This window comes from Eleginops maclovinus, chromosome 10 (assembly GCF_036324505.1).
Source record: "Eleginops maclovinus isolate JMC-PN-2008 ecotype Puerto Natales chromosome 10, JC_Emac_rtc_rv5, whole genome shotgun sequence".
Taxonomy (NCBI): domain Eukaryota; kingdom Metazoa; phylum Chordata; class Actinopteri; order Perciformes; family Eleginopidae; genus Eleginops; species Eleginops maclovinus.
In genome coordinates this window covers 151,019-171,943 of record NC_086358.1, presented here as the reverse complement: position 1 = coordinate 171,943, position 20,925 = coordinate 151,019, and the positions used below count along the sequence as shown (strand labels likewise).

Genomic DNA, 20,925 nt, shown 5'->3' with positions numbered 1-20,925 from the left:
AGGTATCCTCCTCCTTCAATCTCATGTGCTCCCCTCTCCTGCAGATCACCAGGTCTCCTCCTCCTTCAGTCTCATGTGCTCCTCTCTCCTGCAGATCACCAGCTCTCGTCCTCCTTCAGTCTCATGTTCTCCTCTCTCCTGCAGATCACCAGGTCTCCTCCTCCTTCAGTCTCATGTGCTCCTCTCTCCTGCAGATCACCAGGTATCCTCCTCCTTCAGTCTCATGTGCTCCTCTCTCCTGGAGATCATCAGCTCTCCTCCTCTTTCAGTCTCATGTGCTCCTCTCTCCTGCAGATCATCAGCTCTCCTCCTCTTTCAGTCTCCCTCTGCTCACCTGTATTCATGCACCTGAAACACTAACCTTTTTTTAACAACTGTCCTGAGTTTAAGTTTGAACTGGAAGTAGGACAGGTCATGTTCATGCGTTTGGTTTCCTCCCTGTTGTTCATTATTTGAAGTTTGAAATATAACGATACAGAGGAAGAGTACTGCCTGTCAGTCTGTTCTCAGGGATTAAACTCCGGGGGCTCCTCATCCTTACGTCATCGCTGTACCGCTAGCTTCCCTCTGATTGGCTGAGAGTCGAGCAGCTGATGACTGTGAGCGCTGATTGGCTGTTGTCCTCTGTGGGGGCGGGCTCTGCGGAGCAGCCGCTTTTCCTGCTTAAAATGGCTGCAGAATGTGGCGGAAATAAAACGAAGTGAAGAAGAAGAGAAGAAGAACAATCTCGGGTTCTGCAGGGTCTGAGTTCTGCAGGGACTTGGTTCTGCACCAGGAAGTTTCTGCAGGGGTTCTGCAGGTTCTGCAGGAACAAAGTTCAGATGAACACCAGCAGGTAACTGCGCCACTCTTCATCCCCTTCACTTATTTACCTGCTTTATTATCTTTATTTATTATCTTTATTATCTTTATTTATTATCTTTATTTATCCTCTTTATTATCTTTATTTATTATCTTAATTTATTATCTTTATTATCTTTATTTATTATCTTTATTTATTATCTTTATTTATTATCTTTATTATCTTTATTTATTATCTTTATTATCTTTATTTATTATCTTTATTTATTATCTTTATTATCTTTATTTATTATCTTTATTTATTATCTTTATTTATTATCTTTATTATCTTTATTTATTATCTTTATTTATTATCTTTATTATCTTTATTATCTTTATTATCTTTATTAATCTTATTATTATCTTTATTATATTTATTATCTTTATTTATCTTTATTTATTATCTTTATTATCTTTATTATTATCTTTATTATCTTTATTTATTATCTTTATTTATTATCTTTATTATCTTTATTTATTATCTTTATTATCTTTATTTATTATCTTTATTATCTTTATTATCTTATTTATTATCTTTATTATCTTTATTTATTATCTTTATTTATTATCTTATTATCTTTATTTATTATCTTTATATCTTTATTTATTATCTTTATTATCTTTTATTATCTTTATTTATTATCTTTATTATCTTTATTTATTATCTTTATTATTCTTATTATCTTTATTTATTATCTTTATTTATTATCTTTATTTATTATCTTTATTATCTTTATTTATTATCTTTATTTATTATCTTTATTATCTTTATTTATTATCTTTATTTATTATCTTTATTTATTATCTTTATTATCTTTATTTATTATCTTTATTTATTATCTTTATTATCTTTATTTATTATCTTTATTTATTATCTTTATTTATTATCTTTATTTATATCTTTATTTATTATCTTTATTATCTTTATTTATTATCTTTATTTATTATCTTAATTTATCCTCTTTATTTATTATCTTTATTATCTTTATTTATTATCTTTATTATCTTTATTTATTATCTTTATTATCTTTATTTATTATCTTTATTATCTTTATTTATTATCTTTATTTATCCTCTTTATTATCTTTATTTATTATCTTTATTTATTATCTTAATTTATCTCTTTATTATCTTTATTTATTATCTTTATTTATTATCTTTATTTATTATCTTTATTTATTATCTTTATTATCTTTATTTATTATCTTTATTATCTTTATTTATTATCTTTATTTATTATCTTTATTATCTTTATTTATTATCTTTATTATCTTTATTTATTATCTTTATTTATTATCTTTATTATCTTTATTATCTTTATTTATTATCTTTATTTATTATCTTTATTATCTTTATTTATTATCTTTATTATCTTTATTTATTATCTTTATTTATTATCTTTATTATCTTTATTTATTATCTTTATTTATTATCTTTATTATCTTTATTTATTATCTTTATTTATTATCTTTATTTATTATCTTTATTTATTATCTTTATTATCTTTATTTATTATCTTTATTATCTTTATTTATTATCTTTATTATCTTTATTTATTATCTTTATTTATTATCTTTATTATCTTTATTTATTATCTTTATTTATTATCTTTATTATCTTTATTTATTATCTTTATTTATTATCTTTATTTATTATCTTTATTTATTATCTTTATTTATTATCTTTATTTATTATCTTTATTATCTTTATTTATTATCTTTATTATCTTTATTTATTATCTTTATTTATTATCTTTATTTATTATCTTTATTTATTATCTTTATTATCTTTATTTATTATCTTTATTTATTATCTTTATTATCTTTATTATCTTTATTTATTATCTTTATTATCTTTATTTATTATCTTTATTATCTTTATTTATTATCTTTATTTATTATCTTTATTATCTTTATTTATTATCTTTATTATCTTTATTATCTTTATTTATTATCTTTATTATCTTTATTTATTATCTTTATTTATTATCTTTATTTATTATCTTTATTATCTTTATTTATTATCTTTATTTATTATCTTTATTTATTATCTTTATTTATTATCTTTATTTATTATCTTTATTTATTATCTTTATTTATTATCTTTATTTATTATCTTTATTTATCTTATATTTATACATATATTTTTTTAATTTATATTATATATTATATTTATCTTAATCACCTTTATTCATCATTTTTATTTATTTTGTCATCGGAACATTATTATATATTTTAATATAAGTTCAATTTAATCTTTGATATTCCTTCATGTTAATTCGTCTGTATTTAGGACGTCTCATTGTTGGATTTATACTTTATTTTAAGCAACATAAAGAAAGTTCCTTTAAGTTTATGAAGGTCTCTCTAAAGTCTTCATATTTAATGCTGTTTTTACATATTGTTGTATGAACAACAACAATACCCCAACCTGCTCTATGCATATTATTTTTAACAGAAAGTAAATCAACGTTATATTTATTTGGTTGATAAAATATGTGGTTTTAAAGTGTTGTAGTAAAAGTACATGAATGGTGAGGAGAATACTGCAGTACTTTATCAGTGTAATGTAATATAGAATATATGATATCCTCGTTAAGCTCGTCATCTTCATCTTTTAAATAAATCGCTCTTTGTTTCTAATCGGAAATAAAGTCCACTCAAAATGGCATTTCTTATTTTGCATTTCTTTAATATTTAAACGTATAAAGTTTAATCGTCAGCCGGAGAACGTTTCTATAAAGTTTATTTAACAAGAACCTGAAGCTGCTTCATAAACAGAGGTTCCAGTACTTCCTGTCCACAGGCCCCTGAGCCCGGAACCCTCAAACCCCATAGAGACCCTAGAAACGTCTCTAGGGTTCTGAACTCTGTTCTGTGTCTTTAGGGTTCTCCAGGGGGCTCTGTCTCACATGATGCCCGTGGACATGGCGATGAGGTTTTGTCTGGCCGGTTCTCCTCCTCTGGGTTCCTTCCTGTTAGAGCACTGTTCCCCGCTGAGACCCTGTCTGTCCTCCAGTCTCCATGGCGACACCAGCTGTAACACCACAGAACCCACGGTAACCAGAGTAACCAGGACATCAGCGGTCTGTCTGAAGAAGAAGAGGAACGTTGTGTTTGCAGACTCTCAGGGTCTGACTCTCGCTAACGTCCACATTTACAACGAAGAAGAGGACCAGCTCCTGACAGAGATTCAGGACCTGAAGCTGAGAGACAGGAGAGGTGAGAACCCGGACCTGAAGCTGAGAGACAGGAGAGGTGAGAACCAGGACCTGAAGCTGAGAGACAGGAGAAGTTAGAACCAGGACCTGAAGCTGAGAGAAAGAACAGGTTAGAACCAGGACCTGAAGCTGAGAGAAAGGACAGGTTAGAACCAGGACCTGAAGCTGAGAGACAGGAGAGGTTAGAACCAGGACCTGAAGCTGAGAGACAGGAGAAGTTAGAACCAGGACCTGAAGCTGAGAGAAAGAACAGGTTAGAACCAGGACCTGAAGCTGAGAGACAGGAGAGGTGAGAACCAGGACCTGAAGCTGAGAGACAGGAGAAGTTAGAACCAGGACCTGAAGCTGTGAGAAAGAACAGGTTAGAACCAGGACCTGAAGCTGAGAGACAGGAGAGGTGAGAACCAGGACCTGAAGCTGAGAGACAGGAGAAGTTAGAACCAGGACCTGAAGCTGAGAGAAAGAACAGGTTAGAACCAGGACCTGAAGCTGAGAGAAAGAACAGGTTAGAACCAGGACCTGAAGCTGAGAGAAAGGACAGGTTAGAACCAGGACCTGAAGCTGAGAGACAGGAGAGGTGAGAACCAGGACCTGAAGCTGAGAGACAGGAGAAGTTAGAACCAGGACCTGAAGCTGAGAGAAAGGACAGGTTAGAACCAGGACCTGAAGCTGAGAGAAAGGACAGGTTAGAACCAGGACCTGAAGCTGAGAGAAAGGACAGGTTAGAACCAGGACCTGAAGCTGAGGGACAGGAAAGGTTAGAACCAGGACCTGAAGCTGAGGGACAGGAAAGGTTAGAACCAGGACCTGAAGCTGAGGGACAGGACAGGTTAGAACCAGGACCTGAAGCTGAGGGACAGGAAAGGTTAGAACCACGACCTGAAGCTGAGAGACAGGACAGGTTAGAACCAGGACCTGAAGCTGAGGGACAGGAAAGGTTAGAACCACGACCTGAAGCTGAGAGACAGGACAGGTTAGAACCAGGACCTGAAGCTGAGAGAAAGGACAGGTTAGAACCAGGACCTGAAGCTGAAGGACAGGACAGGTTAGAACCAGGACCTGAAGCTGAAGGATAGGACAGGTGAGAACCAGGACCTGAAGCTGAGGGACAGGACAGGTTAGAACCAGGACCTGAAGCTGAAGGATAGGACAGGTGAGAACCAGGACCTGAAGCTGAAGGATAGGACAGGTGAGAACCAGACCTGAAGCTGAGGGACAGGATAGGTGAGAACCAGGACCAAAAGCTGAGAGACAGGACAGGTGAGAACCAGGACCAGATGCTGAGGGACAGGACAGGTGAGAACCAGGAACTGAAGCTAAGAGACAGGACAGGTGAGAACCAGGACCTGAAGCTGAGGGACAGGACAGGTAAGGACCAGGACCTGAAGCTGAGGGACAGGACAGGTGAGGACCAGGACCTGAAGCTGAGAGAAAGGACTGGTGAAGACCAGGACCTGAAGCTGAGAGACAGGAGAGGTTAGAACCAGGAACTGAAGCTGAGAGAAAGGACAGGTTAGAACCAGGACCTGAAGCTGAGGGACAGGAAAGGTTAGAACCAGGACCTGAAGCTGAGAGACAGGAGAGGTTAGAACCACGACCTGAAGCTGAGAGACAGGAGAGGTGAGAGCCAGGACCTGAAGCTGAGAGACAGGAGAAGTTAGAACCAGGACCTGAAGCTGAGAGAAAGAACAGGTTAGAACCAGGACCTGAAGCTGAGAGAAAGGACAGGTTAGAACCAGGACCTGAAGCTGAGGGACAGGACAGGTTAGAACCAGGACCTGAAGCTGAGAGAAAGGACAGGTTAGAACCAGGACCTGAAGCTGAGGGACAGGACAGGTTAGAACCAGGACCTGAAGCTGAGAGAAAGGACAGGTTAGAACCAGGACCTGAAGCTGAGGGACAGGAAAGGTTAGAACCAGGACCTGAAGCTGAGGGACAGGAAAGGTTAGAACCAGGACCTGAAGCTGAGGGACAGGACAGGTGAGAACCAGGACCAGATGCTGAGGGACAGGACAGGTGAGAACCAGGAACTGAAGCTGAGAGACAGGACAGGTGAGAACCAGGACCTGAAGCTGAGGGACAGGACAGGTGAGGACCAGGACCTGAAGCTGAGGGACAGGACAGGTGAAGACCAGGACCTGAAGCTGGGAGACAGGAGAGGTTAGAACCAGGAACTGAAGCTGAGAGAAAGGACAGGTGAGAACCAGGACCTGAAGCTGAGGGACAGGACAGGTGAAGACCAGGACCTGAAGCTGAGAGACAGGAGAGGTTAGAACCAGGAACTGAAGCTGAGAGACAGGACAGGTTAGAACCAGGACCTGAAGCTGAGGGACAGGAAAGGTGAGAACCAGGACCTGAAGCTGAGAGACATGACAGGTTAGAACCAGGACCTGAAGCTGAGAGACATGACAGGTTAGAACCAGGACCTGAAGCTGAGAGAAAGGACAGGTTAGAACCAGGACCTGAAGCTGAGAGAAAGGACAGGTTAGAACCAGGACCTGAAGCTGAGAGAAAGGACAGGTTAGAACCAGGACCTGAAGCTGAGAGAAAGGACAGGCTAGAACCAGGACCTGAAGCTGAGAGAAAGGACAGGTTAGAACCAGGACCTGAAGCTGAGAGACAGGAGAGGTTAGAACCAGGACCTGAAGCTGAGAGACAGGAGAGGTTAGAACCAGGACCTGAAGCTGAGAGAAAGGACAGGTTAGAACCAGGACCTGAAGCTGAGAGACAGGAGAGGTTAGAACCAGGACCTGAAGCTGAGAGACAGGAGAGGTTAGAACCAGGACCTGAAGCTGAGAGAAAGGACAGGTTAGAACCAGATCAGATGAATCAGTCATAAACTGAATTCTGAATGTTTCCTATTCCTCTTCCAGCAGACGGTTCTCCAGTTTTGGTTCTGGACTTCGCTCCGCCGGCAGCAGACTACCTGGACCTGAGGAACCGTCTGAAGGCCCAGCAGGTGGTTCTGGAGACGTGTTCTCTGCAGGACCGCCTGCTCTCAGGAACCGTTCAGGTGCAGAACCTCTGTTTCCATAAGAACGTATTGGTCCGGATCACATTTGACTCATGGGGCTGCTTTCAGGACATTCCGTGTTTGTACCTGAACCAGGTTTACGGTTCCCCCGACACCAACACCTTCTCCTTCTGCGTCTGTGTACCAGAGGTTCTGCAGCCCGAGGACCGGGTCGAGTTCTGCGTCCAGTACCAGACTCTGGAAGGAACCTTCTGGGACAACAACCAGGGGAACAACTACCGGTTAGTGGACCTGAGCACCAGGGAAAACCTAGAGATGGAGACCCCCAGGCTGCAGATCCAGAACCAAAACCAGCGTGATCAGATTGACCCATTCGGCAGCCCCAGAACCTCAACTGGGATCTTCCCCTGGCAGAGCTGTGGCAGCGTGGAGACCAGCGCCCCCTATTGGTGATAACAGGCTGGTTTATTATCACACCCAACTAGGGCCATAGGACCACAGAGCCCTGAGAACCCCTTCCCCCTCTGAGGAACCCACCGCAGATCCTCGCTTTACCACCAGACAGGTAAGCATGTTAGCTCTTTACCTCTTTAGCACTTCAGCACTTGAGCCGCCCCCATTGAATTATCTTCAGTCTTTCTGAGAGACTTTAAGAGGTCAACTCGACCCCGAGTTACAGCCGGTTCAGGAGGTCTCATAAGACATCTTGGATCGACTCATGTGGTTCTCTCCGGAGCCCACTTCCCAGCAGAACCTGACCCTGCTCACCAGGTGGTCCTGAGCAGGAACCCCTCATGGTGAACAAACGTCACACAGGGATCAATGTGAGATCTGTAAAGCGTTAAAGAATCTAAGATCCTGATATATGCAAGAACAAGACCAGCAGATGATCCAAACCTTCACCAGTGTCCACCAGGGGGCTTAAGCATCCTCAATAAGTGCTTTCTTTAACCCCCAAAGGCCCGCGAGGCATTTAATGCCTGACAGGTGGTTCTACACTTCAGAGTAATTCATCAAACATCAACAGTTCTTCAATGGGAACCGTTAGAAACTGTCATCACCATCACAGGCCAAATCAGCCAATCAGATCACAGCTAAGCCCCGCCCACACCTTCAAGAGCTCCTCACTGATTGGTTCAGACACAAACGAGAAGCCTGAAAAGATGAATTCTCTGTAATGGATCTCACCTGGCACCTGTCTCTAGATCCAGATTAACAGATGATAGGAGGTTACCGAGTCTGGACTCCTGGATCTGAAGAGGCTCCTCCTGAAACCACCTCAGGGTTTAGAGTCTACTTTGGGTTTCTGATCAACTAACCCACCAATCATGTGAAGCAAACAGTGAAACCAGGACAGCTGATCTAAGATCAAAGACGTCTACAGGAAAAACCCCTCTCCATCATCGGCCCGATACGTCCCATGATCCATGAGTCTCATCGTTACGCTCACCAACGAAACTGCACTTTAGGTCTGAGTGAGGTTACAGACCACAATACAGCCCATAATGAGACGTCCAGGTTTACTGGGTTCTCTCCCTGTCACTTAAGCCCCCCCTCTGCTGACCCTGTACTTCCTGTGTTTCAGTGACTCGTGTTACCTGTCTGCACTCTCTAATGTTAGTGTTAACACCAGCCAATCAGTAACCAGCACACCTCTCCTCTGCTGTCCCCGTATACATCTCCCACAATGCCTCAGTGTTGAAGATTGTCTCGTGTGTCAGCTCTTTGAATGAGCCATTAGCATTAGCTCCTCAGCTAAATGCTAACTTTAATTAGCCTGTTAGCTTCAGGTTGCCATGGTAACTAACAGCCGTTAACGCTGAGCACTGTAGTCCTGTTGTTGTGGTAACCGCTGTAGCTGAACCTTGCACTTCCTTTTAACCCTACCAAAACAAAAGCCTTTATTAACTTCCAGTGCTCTTACCTCGAGTGTCAACAACAACAACAGCAAATGATGATGTTGTTGTTGTTGTTGTTTTTGTTGTTTTAGTGTACGAGGAAGCATGTGACAGGAAGTGATGTCTGGATGGTGCGTTCAGGTCCCGTCAGATTATCCTGAACTTTTTACCATAACTTGTTTTACCTTTTTGAACCGAGGATACATTATTTCATTTTAAATTGAAGTCATTATTACTACATTACATTTCTCAGTTGTTCTCCGACGGGCCCTGAACGCAACATATCAGAAGTTAGCTTGTTGCTTACACACATAAATGCGATTGAACTTGGCTAGCCATCGAGCTAGCTGATGTAAACAGGAAGTGAATGATTGTTCCTTATTTGTGTCCTTTGAAAATAAAAGTCTAATATTTATAATATGTAATGTTTGTTATTCCCTCATTAATATTATGTAACACTTTATTTTGTAGGAGCCTCGTTCCTCAGGTCAGCTGCTGAGGACTGTCCCAGATTACACACTTATAACACACACACACACACACACACACACACACACACACACACACACACACACACACACAGATTAGAGTGGTTTGGATGACATCATGTCGCAGCTGATCCGCTGACGGTTGTTTCTACACATTTTATTTGAGTGAATCTCCTCTTAGATAACTTGAAATACTATTCCTTTCTTTTGGCTGAATATGAATTAAAGTTGTTCCTGAATTCCAGATGTTTCCACACACAGACGGTTTTAATATTTGGTGTTTGGTGGTGTGTTGGTGCAGTTTGTCCAGCGGGGGGCGACACACTCCAGGAAACTGAGGCTCCTCTGACTTAAATCATTCAATATTAATGTGTTTCTAAAATTCATTTAAAGCTTTTCTGAAATAATCTCTTTGTTATCCCCCTCTGATTCTCATTGGGTGATCTTATTTCCGGAGAGGGATTTAAAAATATGAAATAAGATTTCATTTATTCCAAATAGCTTATCTCATAAAAACTTGATGTAATTAATAAAGAGTTATATTTGTGTGTTTCTTATCATGTCAGTTCCCTTCACATTAAGAGCCGCACTGGATGTTGTTTTCCAGCCCCTTCACAATAAAAGCCCTGAAGAAGAGGAGTGGACATCTGGAGCTGCCATTCAAAGAGCCTTAATTAACCTCCTGGTCCATTAATTACAGACGCGTCAGCTTCAATTAGCTGACATTAACCACCCTAAACACCTGCAGAGAACACAGCCTGACAGACCGTGCTGAGGGATCCACAGCCTGACGGAACCATAGCCTGACAGACCGTACTGAGGGACGGCAGCCTGACAGACCGCGCTGAGGGAACCGCAGCCTGACGGAACCATAGCCTGACAGACCTTACTGAGGGAACCGCAGCCTGACAGACCGCGCTGAGGGAACCGCAGCCTGACAGACCGTGCTGAAGGAACTGCAGCCTGACAGACCGCGCTGAGGGACCCACAGCTGTTATAGAGCTCTATGAATCTGTTCATGTCTTTATATCTCAGTGTTCCAGAAAACCTCTTTATTACAAATATATTATTGTGTTTATAAATCAAGATGAATAAAAGCAGAAACAGTTTGTTCTCTCTGTAACACACATTATGTCCTCTTGATGGTGCTGTGTCCACACACACACTGCTGGGACTAGAGGAGTCCCCGAACACACACGCACACACACTCTGTATGTCTGTTCTTCATTTCCAGTTTTTCTTGAGCCACAGGAACACAGAGAACATCTGAAAAAGTACAAAAAGTAAATTCATCTGAATACAAACGGGAGTAAATTCATCTGAATACAAACAGAAGTAACAAATGAATTGGATTAATTTAATCAGGTGAAATAAAAATTTCAGTAGATTAATTGAAGTGAATCAGAGACAAAATAAAATTCAAATCAAACGGAAAACAAACAATGAAATGTGTGTGTGTGTGTGTGTGTGTGTGTGTGTGTGTGTGTGTGTGTGTGTGTGTGTGTGTGTGTGTGTGTGTGTGTGTGTGTGTGTGTGTGTGTGTGTGTGTGTGTGTGTGTGTGTGTGTGATCTCTGATGTACTCCTGTGTTTCTGTGTTAAAGCTTTCTTAAGATTGTTTTATTTGGACCTTTTTAAATGTTGGACCTTATTTCAGTTGTTTTATTGAATGTTTGTGTTGCAGCGGCTCTTTTACCTGTCAGTGTTTCCTATTGGCTGACAGCTCACAGGAGAGGGGGTTTGAATAATGAGAATAAGATCAACACCGGTGACCAGGTGAGTCACATTCCTTCTGTGGTTCATAATCGCACACACACACACACACACACACACACACACACACACACACACACACACACACACACACACACACACACACACACACACACACACACAGCTGACTGTAAGAAACGTTCATTCAGTCTGCTTAAACTACATCAGCGTTTAAATGTGTGTGTGTGTGTGTGTGTGTGTGTGTGTGTGTGTGTGTGTGTGTGTGTGTGTGTGTGTGTGTGTGTGTGTGTGTGTGTGTGTGTGTGTGTGTGTGTGTGTGTGGCAAGCTAAATATCTGGACCTGTCAGCGAGTCCAAACCCTGTAGTGTGAAAAGGGTTGTGCCTGCTAATGGTGCGCCTACGACCTACAGCCAATGAGAGCGCAAGACACAGCCTGAGGAAGAGCCCCGGGGAGGAGCTGCACAGCTTTCTAAGAAGAAGAAGAAGAAGAAGAAGAAGAAGAAGCGTTGTCCTGCACACCAAGTCGACCCAGCTGTTTGAAGCCTTGAACTGTAAAGTTGTAGCTAGGCTACACAGTTCACTGAAGGTAACGTTAGCTGATGTGCTAACAAGCTTAAGCAAAGTAACTGATTGACAGTTTCTAGGTAAATATAATAACGTTCAAACCCCGGGTCACTTCCCGCGTCATTTCCCGCGTCACTTCTCGCGTGTTTTCGTGAGAAAACGTAGTTTGGAGACCAGACAGACTCCTTGGGGATTTCCCCTGGTGACAGATCGTGTAGTGTGTGACCCCCTGTCGCCGTTCAATCGCGTAGTGTGCACACCACAACGACTTCAAGACTCCCGAGCGAGTTGTGTAGTGTGAACTGGCAAGCGACCGCACGACTTTGAAAGTCATGTAGTCTGTGCAAGGCATAAGGGTTTGATAACTTCCTGTCAGAGAGTTTGATAACTTCCTGTCTGAGGGTTTGATAACTTCCTGTCTGAGGGTTTGATAACTTCCTGTCTGAGGGTTTGATAACTTCTTATCGGAAAGTTTGATAACTTCCTGTGTGAGGGTTTGATAACTTCCTGTCTGAGGGTTTGATAACTTCCTGTCAGAGGGTTTGATAGCTTCCTGTCAGAGGGTTTGATAGCTTCCTGTCTGAGGGTTTGATAACTTTCTGGCTGAGGGTTTGATAACTTCTTGTCTGAGGGTTTGATAACTTCCTGTCTGAGGGTTTGATAACTTCCTGGCTGAGGGTTTGATAACTTCTTGTCTGAGGGTTTGATAACTTCCTGTCTGAGCGTTTGATAACTTCCTGTCTGAGGGTTTGATAACTTCCTGTGTGAGGGTTTGATAACTTCCTGTCTGAGGGTTTGATAACTTGTCTGAGGGTTTGATAACTTCCTGTCTGAGGGTTTGATAACTTGTCTGAGGGTTTGATAACTTCCTGTCTGAGGGTTTGATAACTTCCTGTCAGAGGGTTTGATAACTTCCTGTCTGAGGGTTTGATAACTTCCTGTCGGAGGGTTAGATAACTTCCTGTCGGAGGGTTCGATAACTTCCTGTCGGAGGGTTAGATAACTTCCTGTCTGAGGGTTTGATAACTTCCTGTCTGAGGGTTTGATAACTTCCTGTCTGAGGGTTCGATAACGTCCTGTCGGAGGGTTAGATAACTTCCTGTCTGAGGGTTTGATAACGTCCTGTCTGAGGGTTTGATCACTTCTTGTCGGAGGGTTTGATTACTTCCTGTTGGAGGGTTTGATAACTTCCTGTTGGAGGGTTTGATAACTTCCTGTCGGATCGTTTGATAACTTCCTGTTGGAGGGTTTGATAACTTCCTGTCTGAGGGTTTGATAACTTCCTGTCTGACGGTTTGATAACTTCCTGTCTGAGGGTTAGATAACGTCCTGTCTGAGGGTTTGATCACTTCTTGTCGGAGGGTTTGATAACTTCCTGTCTGAGGGTTTGATAACTTCCTGTCTGAGAGTTTGATAACTTCCTGTCGGAGGGTTCGATAACTTCCTGTCTGAGGGTTTGATAACTTCCTGTTGGAGGGTTTGATAACTTCCTGTCTGAGGGTTTGATAACTTCCTGTCTGAGGGTTTGATAAGTTCTTGTCAGAGGGTTTGATAACTTCCTGTCTGAGGGTTTGATAACTTCTTGTCAGAGGGTTTGATAACTTCCTGTCGGAGGGTTTGATAACTTCCTGTCGGAGGGTTCGATATGTCGGAGGGTTCGATAACTTCTTGTCAGAGGGTTTGATAACTTCCTGTCTGAGGGTTTGATAACTTCCTGTCTGAGGGTTTGATAACTTCTTGTCAGAGGGTTTGATAACTTCCTGTCAGAGGGTTTGATAACTTCCTGTCGGAGGGTTTGATATGTCGGAGGGTTCGATAACTTCCTGTCGGAGGGTTAGATAACTTCCTGTCTGAGGGTTTGATCACTTCCTGTCGGAGGGTTTTATAACTTCCTGTTGGAGGGTTTGATAACTTCCTGTCTGAGAGTTCGATAACTTCCTGTCGGAGGGTTAGATAACTTCCTGTCTGAGGGTTAGATAACGTCCTGTCTGAGGGTTTGATCACTTCTTGTCGGAGGGTTTGATAACTTCCTGTTGGAGGGTTTGATAACTTCCTGTCTGAAGGTTGATAACTTCCTGTCGGAGCGTTTGATAACTTCCTGTTGGAGGGTTTGATAACTTCCTGTCTGAGGGTTTGATAACTTCCTGTTGGAGGGTTTGATAACTTCCTGTCTGAGGGTTTGATCACTTCTTGTCGGAGGGTTTGATAACTTCCTGTCTGAGGGTTTGATAACTTCCTGTCGGAGGGTTCGATAACTTCCTGTCTGAGGGTTTGATAACTTCCTGTTGGAGGGTTTGATAACTTCCTGTCTGAAGGTTGGATCACTTCCTGTTGGAGGGTTTGATCACTTCTTGTCGGAGGGTTTGATAACTTCCTGTCGGAGGGTTTGATAACTTCCTGTCGGAGGGTTTGATAACTTCCTGTCGGAGGGTTTGATAACTTGTTGTCTGAGGGTTTGATAACTTCCTGTCAGAGGGTTTGATAACTTCTTGTCGGAGCGTTGGACAACTTCCTGTCTGAGGGTTGGACAACTTCCTGTCTGAGGGTTTGATAACTTCCTGTCTGAGGGTTTGATAACTTTCTGTCGGAGGGTTTGCTAACTTCCTGTCTGAGGGTTTGATAACTTCCTGTCGGAGGGTTCGATAACTTCCTGTCTGAGGGTTTGATAACTTCCTGTCTGAGGGTTTGATATCTTCCTGTCAGAGGGTTTGATAACTTCCTGTTGGAGCATTTGATAAATTCCTCTCAGAGCGTTTGATAACTTCCTGTCGGAGCGTTTGATAACTTCCTGTCGGAGCGTTTGATAACTTTCTGTCAGAGGGTTTGATAACTTCTTGGCTGAGGGTTTGATAACTTCTTGTCTGAGGGTTTGATAACTTCCTGTCAGAGGGTTTGATCACTTCCTGTCGGAGCGTTTGATAACTTCCTGTCGGAGCGTTTGATAACTTCCTGTTGGAGGGTTTGATCACTTCCTGTTGGAGGGTTTGATCACTTCCTGTCTGAGGGTTAGATAACTTCCTCTCGGACCGTTTGATAACTTCCTGTCTGAGGGTCGGAGCGTTTGACATTTTTCTGTCGGAGCGTTTGATAACTTCCTTTTGGAGGGTTTGATCATTTCCTGTCCGAGGGTTTGATAACTTCCTGTTGGAGCATTTGATAAATTCCTCTCAGAGCGTTTGATAACTTCCTGTCTGAGGGTTTGATAACTTCCAGTCTGAGGGTTAGATAACTTCCTGTCTGTTGGTTTGATAACTTCCTGTCTGACGGTTAGATAACGTCCTGTCTGAGGGTCGGAGCGTTTGATAACTTCCTGTCGGAGGGTTTGATAACTTCCAGTCTGAGGGTTAGATAACTTCCTGTCTGTTGGTTTGATAACTTCCTGTCTGACGGTTAGATAACTTCCTGTCTGACGGTTAGATAACGTCCTGTCTGAGGGTTGGAGCGTTTGATAACTTCCTGTCGGAGCGTTTGATAACTTCCTGTTGGAGGGTTTGATAACTTGCTGTCTGACGGTTAGATAACTTCCTGTCTGTTGGTTTGATAACTTCCTGTCAGAGGGTTTGATCACTTCCTGTCGGAGGGTTTGATAACTTCCTGTCTGAGGGTTAGATAATGTCCTGTCTGAGGGTTTGATAACTTCCAGTCTGAGGGTCGGAGCGTTTGATAACTTCCTGTCGGAGGGTTTGATAACTTCCAGTCTGAGGGTTAGATAACTTCCTGTCTGTTGGTTTGATAACTTCCTGTCAGAGGGTTTGATCACTTCCTGTCGGAGCGTTTGATAACTTCCTGTCGGAGCGTTTGATCACTTCGTGTTGGAGGGTTTGATCACTTCCTGTCTGAGGGTTAGATAACTTCCTCTCGGACCGTTTGATAACTTCCTGTCTGAGGGTCGGCGCGTTTGACATTTTTCTGTCGGAGCGTTTGATAACTTCCTTTCGGAGGGTTTGATCATTTCCTGTCTGAGGGTTTGATAGCTTCTCGTCGGAGCGTTTGACAACTTCCTGTCGGAAGGTTTGATAACTTCCTGTCTGAGGGTTTGATTACTTCCTCTCAGAGCGTTTGATAACTTCCTGTCTGAGGGTTTGATAACTTCCACTCGGAGCGTTTGATAACTTCCTGTCTGAGGGTTTGATAACTTCCTGTCGGAGGGTTTGATCATTTCCTGTCTGAGGGTTTGATAACTTCCTGTTGGAGGGTTTGATCACTTCCTCTCTGAGGGTTAGATAACTTCCTCTCGGACCGTTTGATAACTTCCTGTCTGAGGGTTTGATAACTTGCTGTCTGAGGGTTTGATAACTTCCTGTCGGAGGGTTTGATAACTTCCTGTCGGAGGGTTTGATCATTTCCTGTCTGAGGGTTTGATAACTTCCTGTTGGAGGGTTTGATCACTTCCTGTCTGAGGGTTAGATAACTTCCTCTCGGACCGTTTGATAACTTCCTGTCTGAGGGTTTGATAACTTGCTGTCTGAGGGTTTGATAACTTCCTCTCGGACCGTTTGATAACTTCCTGTCTGAGGGTTTGATAACTTCCTGTCGGAGGGTTTTATAACTTCTTGTCGGAGGGTTTGATCATTTCCTGTCAGAGGGTTTGATAACTTCCTGTCTGAGGGTTTGATAACTTCCTCTCGGACCGTTTGATAACTTCTTGTCTGAGGGTTTGATAAATTCCTTTCGGAGGGTTTGATAACTTCCTGTCGGAGGGTTTGATCATTTCCTGTCAGAGGGTTTGATAACTTCCTGTCTGAGGGTTTGATAACTTCCTATCGGAGCGTTTGATAACTTCCTCTCGGAGCGTTTGATAACTTCCTGTCGGAGGGTTTGATAACTTCCTGTCTGAGGGTTTGATAACTTCCTATCGGAGCGTTTGATAACTTCCTATCGGAGCGTTTGACAACTTCCTATCGGAGCGTTTGATAACTTCCTCTCGGAGCGTTTGATAACTTCCTGTTGGAGGGTTTGATCACTTCCTGTCTGAGGGTTTGATAACTTCCTGTCTGAGGGTTTGATAACTTCCTGTCGGAGGGTTTGATCATTTCCTGTCTGAGGGTTTGATAGCTTCTCGTCGGAGCGTTTGACAACTTCCTGTCGGAAGGTTTGATAACTTCCTGTCTGAGGGTTTGATAACTTCCTGTCGGAGGGTTTGATCATTTCCTGTCTGAGGGTTTGATAACTTCCTGTTGGAGGGTTTGATCACTTCCTGTCTGAGGGTTAGATAACTTCCTCTCGGACCGTTTGATAACTTCCTGTCTGAGGGTTTGATAACTTGCTGTCTGAGGGTTTGATAACTTCCTGTCGGAGGGTTTGATCATTTCCTGTCAGAGGGTTTGATAACTTCCTGTCTGAGGGTTTGATAACTTCCTATCGGAGCGTTTGATAACTTCCTCTCGGAGCGTTTGATAACTTCCTGTCGGAGGGTTTGATAACTTCCTGTCTGAGGGTTTGATAACTTCCTATCGGAGCGTTTGATAACTTCCCCTCGGAGCGTTTGATAACTTCCTGTCGGAGGGTTTGATAACTTCCTTTCGGAGAGTTATTGTGTTTTAGAATCATGAATAATACAACCTTTATTTTCTGTATCCTTTTGTTATCATCATGAAAGACTACAGGTAACATGTTATCATCATGAGAGAGTACAGGTAACATGTTATCATCATGAGAGAGTACAGGTAACATGTTATCATCATGAGAGAGTACAGGTAACATGTTATCATCATGAGAGAGTACAGGTAACATGTTATCATCATGAGAGAGTACAGGTAACATGTTATCATCATGAAAGACTACAGGTAACATGTTATCATCATGAGAGACTACAGGTAACATGTTATCATCATGAGAGAGTACAGGTAACATGTTATCATCATGAGAGACTACAGGTAACATGTTATCATCATGAGAGAGTACAGGTAACATGTTATCATCATGAGAGAGTACAGGTAACATGTTATCATCATGAGAGAGTACAGGTAACATGTTATCATCATGAGAGAGTACAGGTAACATGTTATCATCATGAGAGAGTACAGGTAACATGTTATCATCATGAGAGAGTACAGGTAACATGTTATCATCATGAGAGAGTACAGGTAACATGTTATCATCATGAGAGACTACAGGTAACATGTTATCATCATGAGAGAGTACAGGTAACATGTTATCATCATGAGAGAGTACAGGTAACATGTTATCATCATGAGAGAGTACAGGTAACATGTTATCATCATGAGAGAGTACAGGTAACATGTTATCATCATGAGAGACTACAGGTAACATGTTATCATCATGAGAGACTACAGGTAACATGTTATCATCATGAGAGACTACAGGTAACATGTTATCATCATGAAAGACTACAGGTAACATGTTATCATCATGAGAGAGTACAGGTAACATGTTATCATCATGAAAGACTACAGGTAACATGTTATCATCATGAAAGACTACAGGTAACATGTTATCATCATGAGAGACTACAGGTAACATGTTATCATCATGAGAGACTACAGGTAACATGTTATCATCATGAGAGACTACAGGTAACATGTTATCATCATGAGAGAGTACAGGTAACATGTTATCATCATGAGAGACTACAGGTAACATGTTATCATCATGAGAGAGTACAGGTAACATGTTATCATCATGAGAGACTACAGGTAACATGTTATCATCATGAGAGAGTACAGGTAACATGTTATCATCATGAGAGAGTACAGGTAACATGTTATCATCATGAGGGAGTACAGGTAACATGTTATCATCATGAGAGAGTACAGAAGATCCTCCTTCAGGAGACGCTCCTCCTGTTCTTCCTCTCTTTCAGTCCCTTCAGTATTGCAGTGTTTCTGACGGGTGCATGATCTCTGATCTTTATTCATCTCCTCGGCTCAGGCCTCTCAGGTATGCAGAAGAGCCAAAGATAAATTGGTGTTGTTTTCCTCACTTTCATTCTGTTTTACAGTAAATGATCGTCCTTTCTCTCCTCTCTATTCCTCCTCTTGCCTGTCCCCCCCTCCCCTTGTTGTCCTGGCAGCAGACTGGTACCTCACCTCTGAGCCTCGGAGGCCTCCAGCAGACAAAATCGCTCTTATTCTGAAAACCCGCCTTGCTTCCTGTCAGTTTCTGGTCCGTCTCGTCTGTGAGCTGAGGATCTGAAACACATTCACACAAACAGACCTCCTTAAAATTTTCAATTCAGATCCAATTAAGGTGTCTCTGCTGCAGGAAATGACCTCATCAGGATCCCGCCTCCCAGCAGCAGGACTCCTTTCATCCTGCCCACAGGACCTGGTACCGGTTCACTCTTTCTCTTAAACTAGAGAGAGACAGAGACAGAAGAGGTGATTACCGGCTCCCTCCTGAGAGGGTAATTTACGCTCCTCGTGTCCCCTCGACTCCTTTCTCCGACACACTGAGTAACTCTGACTGATGTCCGCCTGCTCGAGTGTCTCATACAGACAATCAGTGTCCGGAGAACTCACAGTGGGGGGGCTTGTACTAGAGTCAGAAACAAACATGGAGGGAGAGAATGAAACTCTGAGGAGACAGGTTCTTCTCGGCCTCCGGATGTTGGACATTACTCTATCCAATCAGAGACTCTACAGAGCCAGAACTCTGAGGGACCACTGAGCGCCGGTTCCACAGAGACCACCGAGGTCCGGAGAACACACAGCCAGTTGGTGTCGTTCTAGAGTCAGAAACAAAGGGGAAGGGGAATAAGATTCTCTGCTGATGATCTGAAGGTCCTGCTCAGCCCTGGGATGTTACCGGAGCCCCTTCTTCACGTCCACTGAATGCCCCCCAACTCAAAGACACTGTAGGACGTCGCTCTACCGGATCAGAGCCAGAATTCTGAGGGACGTCCGACTGAGCGCCGGTTCTTCATAGAGGGTGTGTTCTACAGAGAGGGTGGGTGTCTGGAGTCAGGAACAGGCCTGGTCCTCCTGATCATGGAGCCTCCTCACTATCAACATGAGAGGAAATGTTCCTGAACAGTGGGGGGAGTTAATGCACTCTCTCTACGGTTGGCTGGTACTCCCCCTCCTCCCTCTGTCCTCACACACACCTCTCTCTTTCCTCTCACACACCTCTCTCTCTCTCTCTCTCTCTCTCTCTCTCTCTCCTCACACACTCTCTCTCCTGTCCTTGTATAGGCAGGCCCCGCCCCCAGTTGTGATGTCACCAGGCGGAGGAAGACCCAGGGGTTTTTGGGTTTTGGCTTCCAGTCCTGTGGGGCCGCAGGGCTGAGAGTTTGTCCTCCATCAGATCCCGTGCTTCTCCCCCTCTCCTCCTCTTCTCCTCTTCTCTTCTTCTCCTCTCCTCTCTTTGGGGAAAAGAAAAAAGACTGTTCCTCGATTCTCCGTCCGACTCTGCTCCTCGTCCTCTGAGGATTTTATTTCTCTTTTTTCTGCTCCTCCTCGCCACTCGGTTCTGGCAAGACTTTAGAGTTTAATAAAACGCTTTAAGGAAAAAACAGACGTTTATACATTTAGAGAAACGAGAGAATAAAATCTGAAAAGTTCATCCTGAAATAAAACCGTCTTCTTCTACCGACTCTCCGTCCGTACGATCCACGACTTTTCATCCTTCTTCTTCTTCTTCTTTTCCTCTAGTTTTTTATTCTCCAGAATTTGTTTTTCTGCTTCTCTTTTTTCTGTCGTTTTTTCCTCTTGTTTTTTATTTTTCCTCCACATTTTCTTCTTCTTCTCTTGTTTTCCTGCAGCTTTTGAGTTTTTTCCTGCAGTTCTTATTCTCCTTTAGCTGTTTCTAATTCTCTTGAATCCCCCCTGGTCTCGGGGCCAGATGTTTGGGATCCAGGACTCACTGCCCCCCCGCGGGGCCACGTCGGGCCTGAAGGAGGAGCCGCTGTCCGTCCGGTCCTGGATGCACTCGTCCGGCGTGGTGGACGCCAACACGGCCGCTCAGAGGTACCGCTCCCCCCGGGGATTCTGGGAGATGGAGTCCGTCAGGTCAGAGGGTTAAGGTCCAGAGACCAAGGCTGTAGAGAGACGGGGCAGAGGGAGGGGAATAATTCAAACAGACAGAATATAAATATTTCTGCTTCAGGAGAATTTATTAAAATAGAATTTAAATCAGAAACACTTTCAGATTTGATTTAATCTGCAGACCTGAACAAAGTGTGGATTTAAAATACAGAGTTTTCGATTTAAATCTAATTGATCTGAATCTCCTCTCAGGTTGTCGAAGCT

General features: G+C 42.5%; 2 protein-coding genes across 9 annotated transcripts in view; both read left to right on the top strand.

Annotated features, from left to right (window-relative positions):
• The window catches only part of LOC134871408 (protein phosphatase 1 regulatory subunit 3C-B-like), a 10,914-nt gene extending 367 nt beyond the window's left edge, over positions 1–10,547 (top strand). Inside the window, exons 1-4 of one of the 6 annotated variants that reach the window (XR_010166684.1) lie at positions 1–835; positions 3,727–4,097; positions 6,934–7,599; positions 10,121–10,547. The exon at positions 1–835 is cut by the window's left edge and continues 367 nt beyond it. Coding sequence is in view for 4 of the 6 variants with exons in the window: in XM_063894186.1 (XP_063750256.1) it covers positions 822–835; positions 3,727–4,097; positions 6,934–7,487 (939 nt within the window). In the remaining 2 variants the exon portion in view is untranslated. The other 5 variants (XR_010166685.1, XM_063894187.1, XM_063894186.1 and 2 more) reach the window with 5 other exon arrangements.
• A 1,104-nt stretch (positions 10,548–11,651) lies between these two features.
• The window catches only part of ebf3a (EBF transcription factor 3a), a 51,463-nt gene continuing 42,189 nt past the window's right edge, over positions 11,652–20,925 (top strand). The window contains exons 1-3 of one of the 3 annotated variants that reach the window (XM_063893999.1): positions 11,652–11,738; positions 18,540–18,616; positions 18,750–20,643. In XM_063893999.1, the coding sequence (XP_063750069.1) occupies positions 20,519–20,643 (125 nt within the window). In that variant the 5' untranslated portion in view covers positions 11,652–11,738; positions 18,540–18,616; positions 18,750–20,518. Of the gene's footprint in view, positions 11,739–18,438; positions 18,617–18,749; positions 20,644–20,925 lie in introns of those variants that run through there. The other 2 variants (XM_063894000.1, XM_063894001.1) reach the window with 2 other exon arrangements.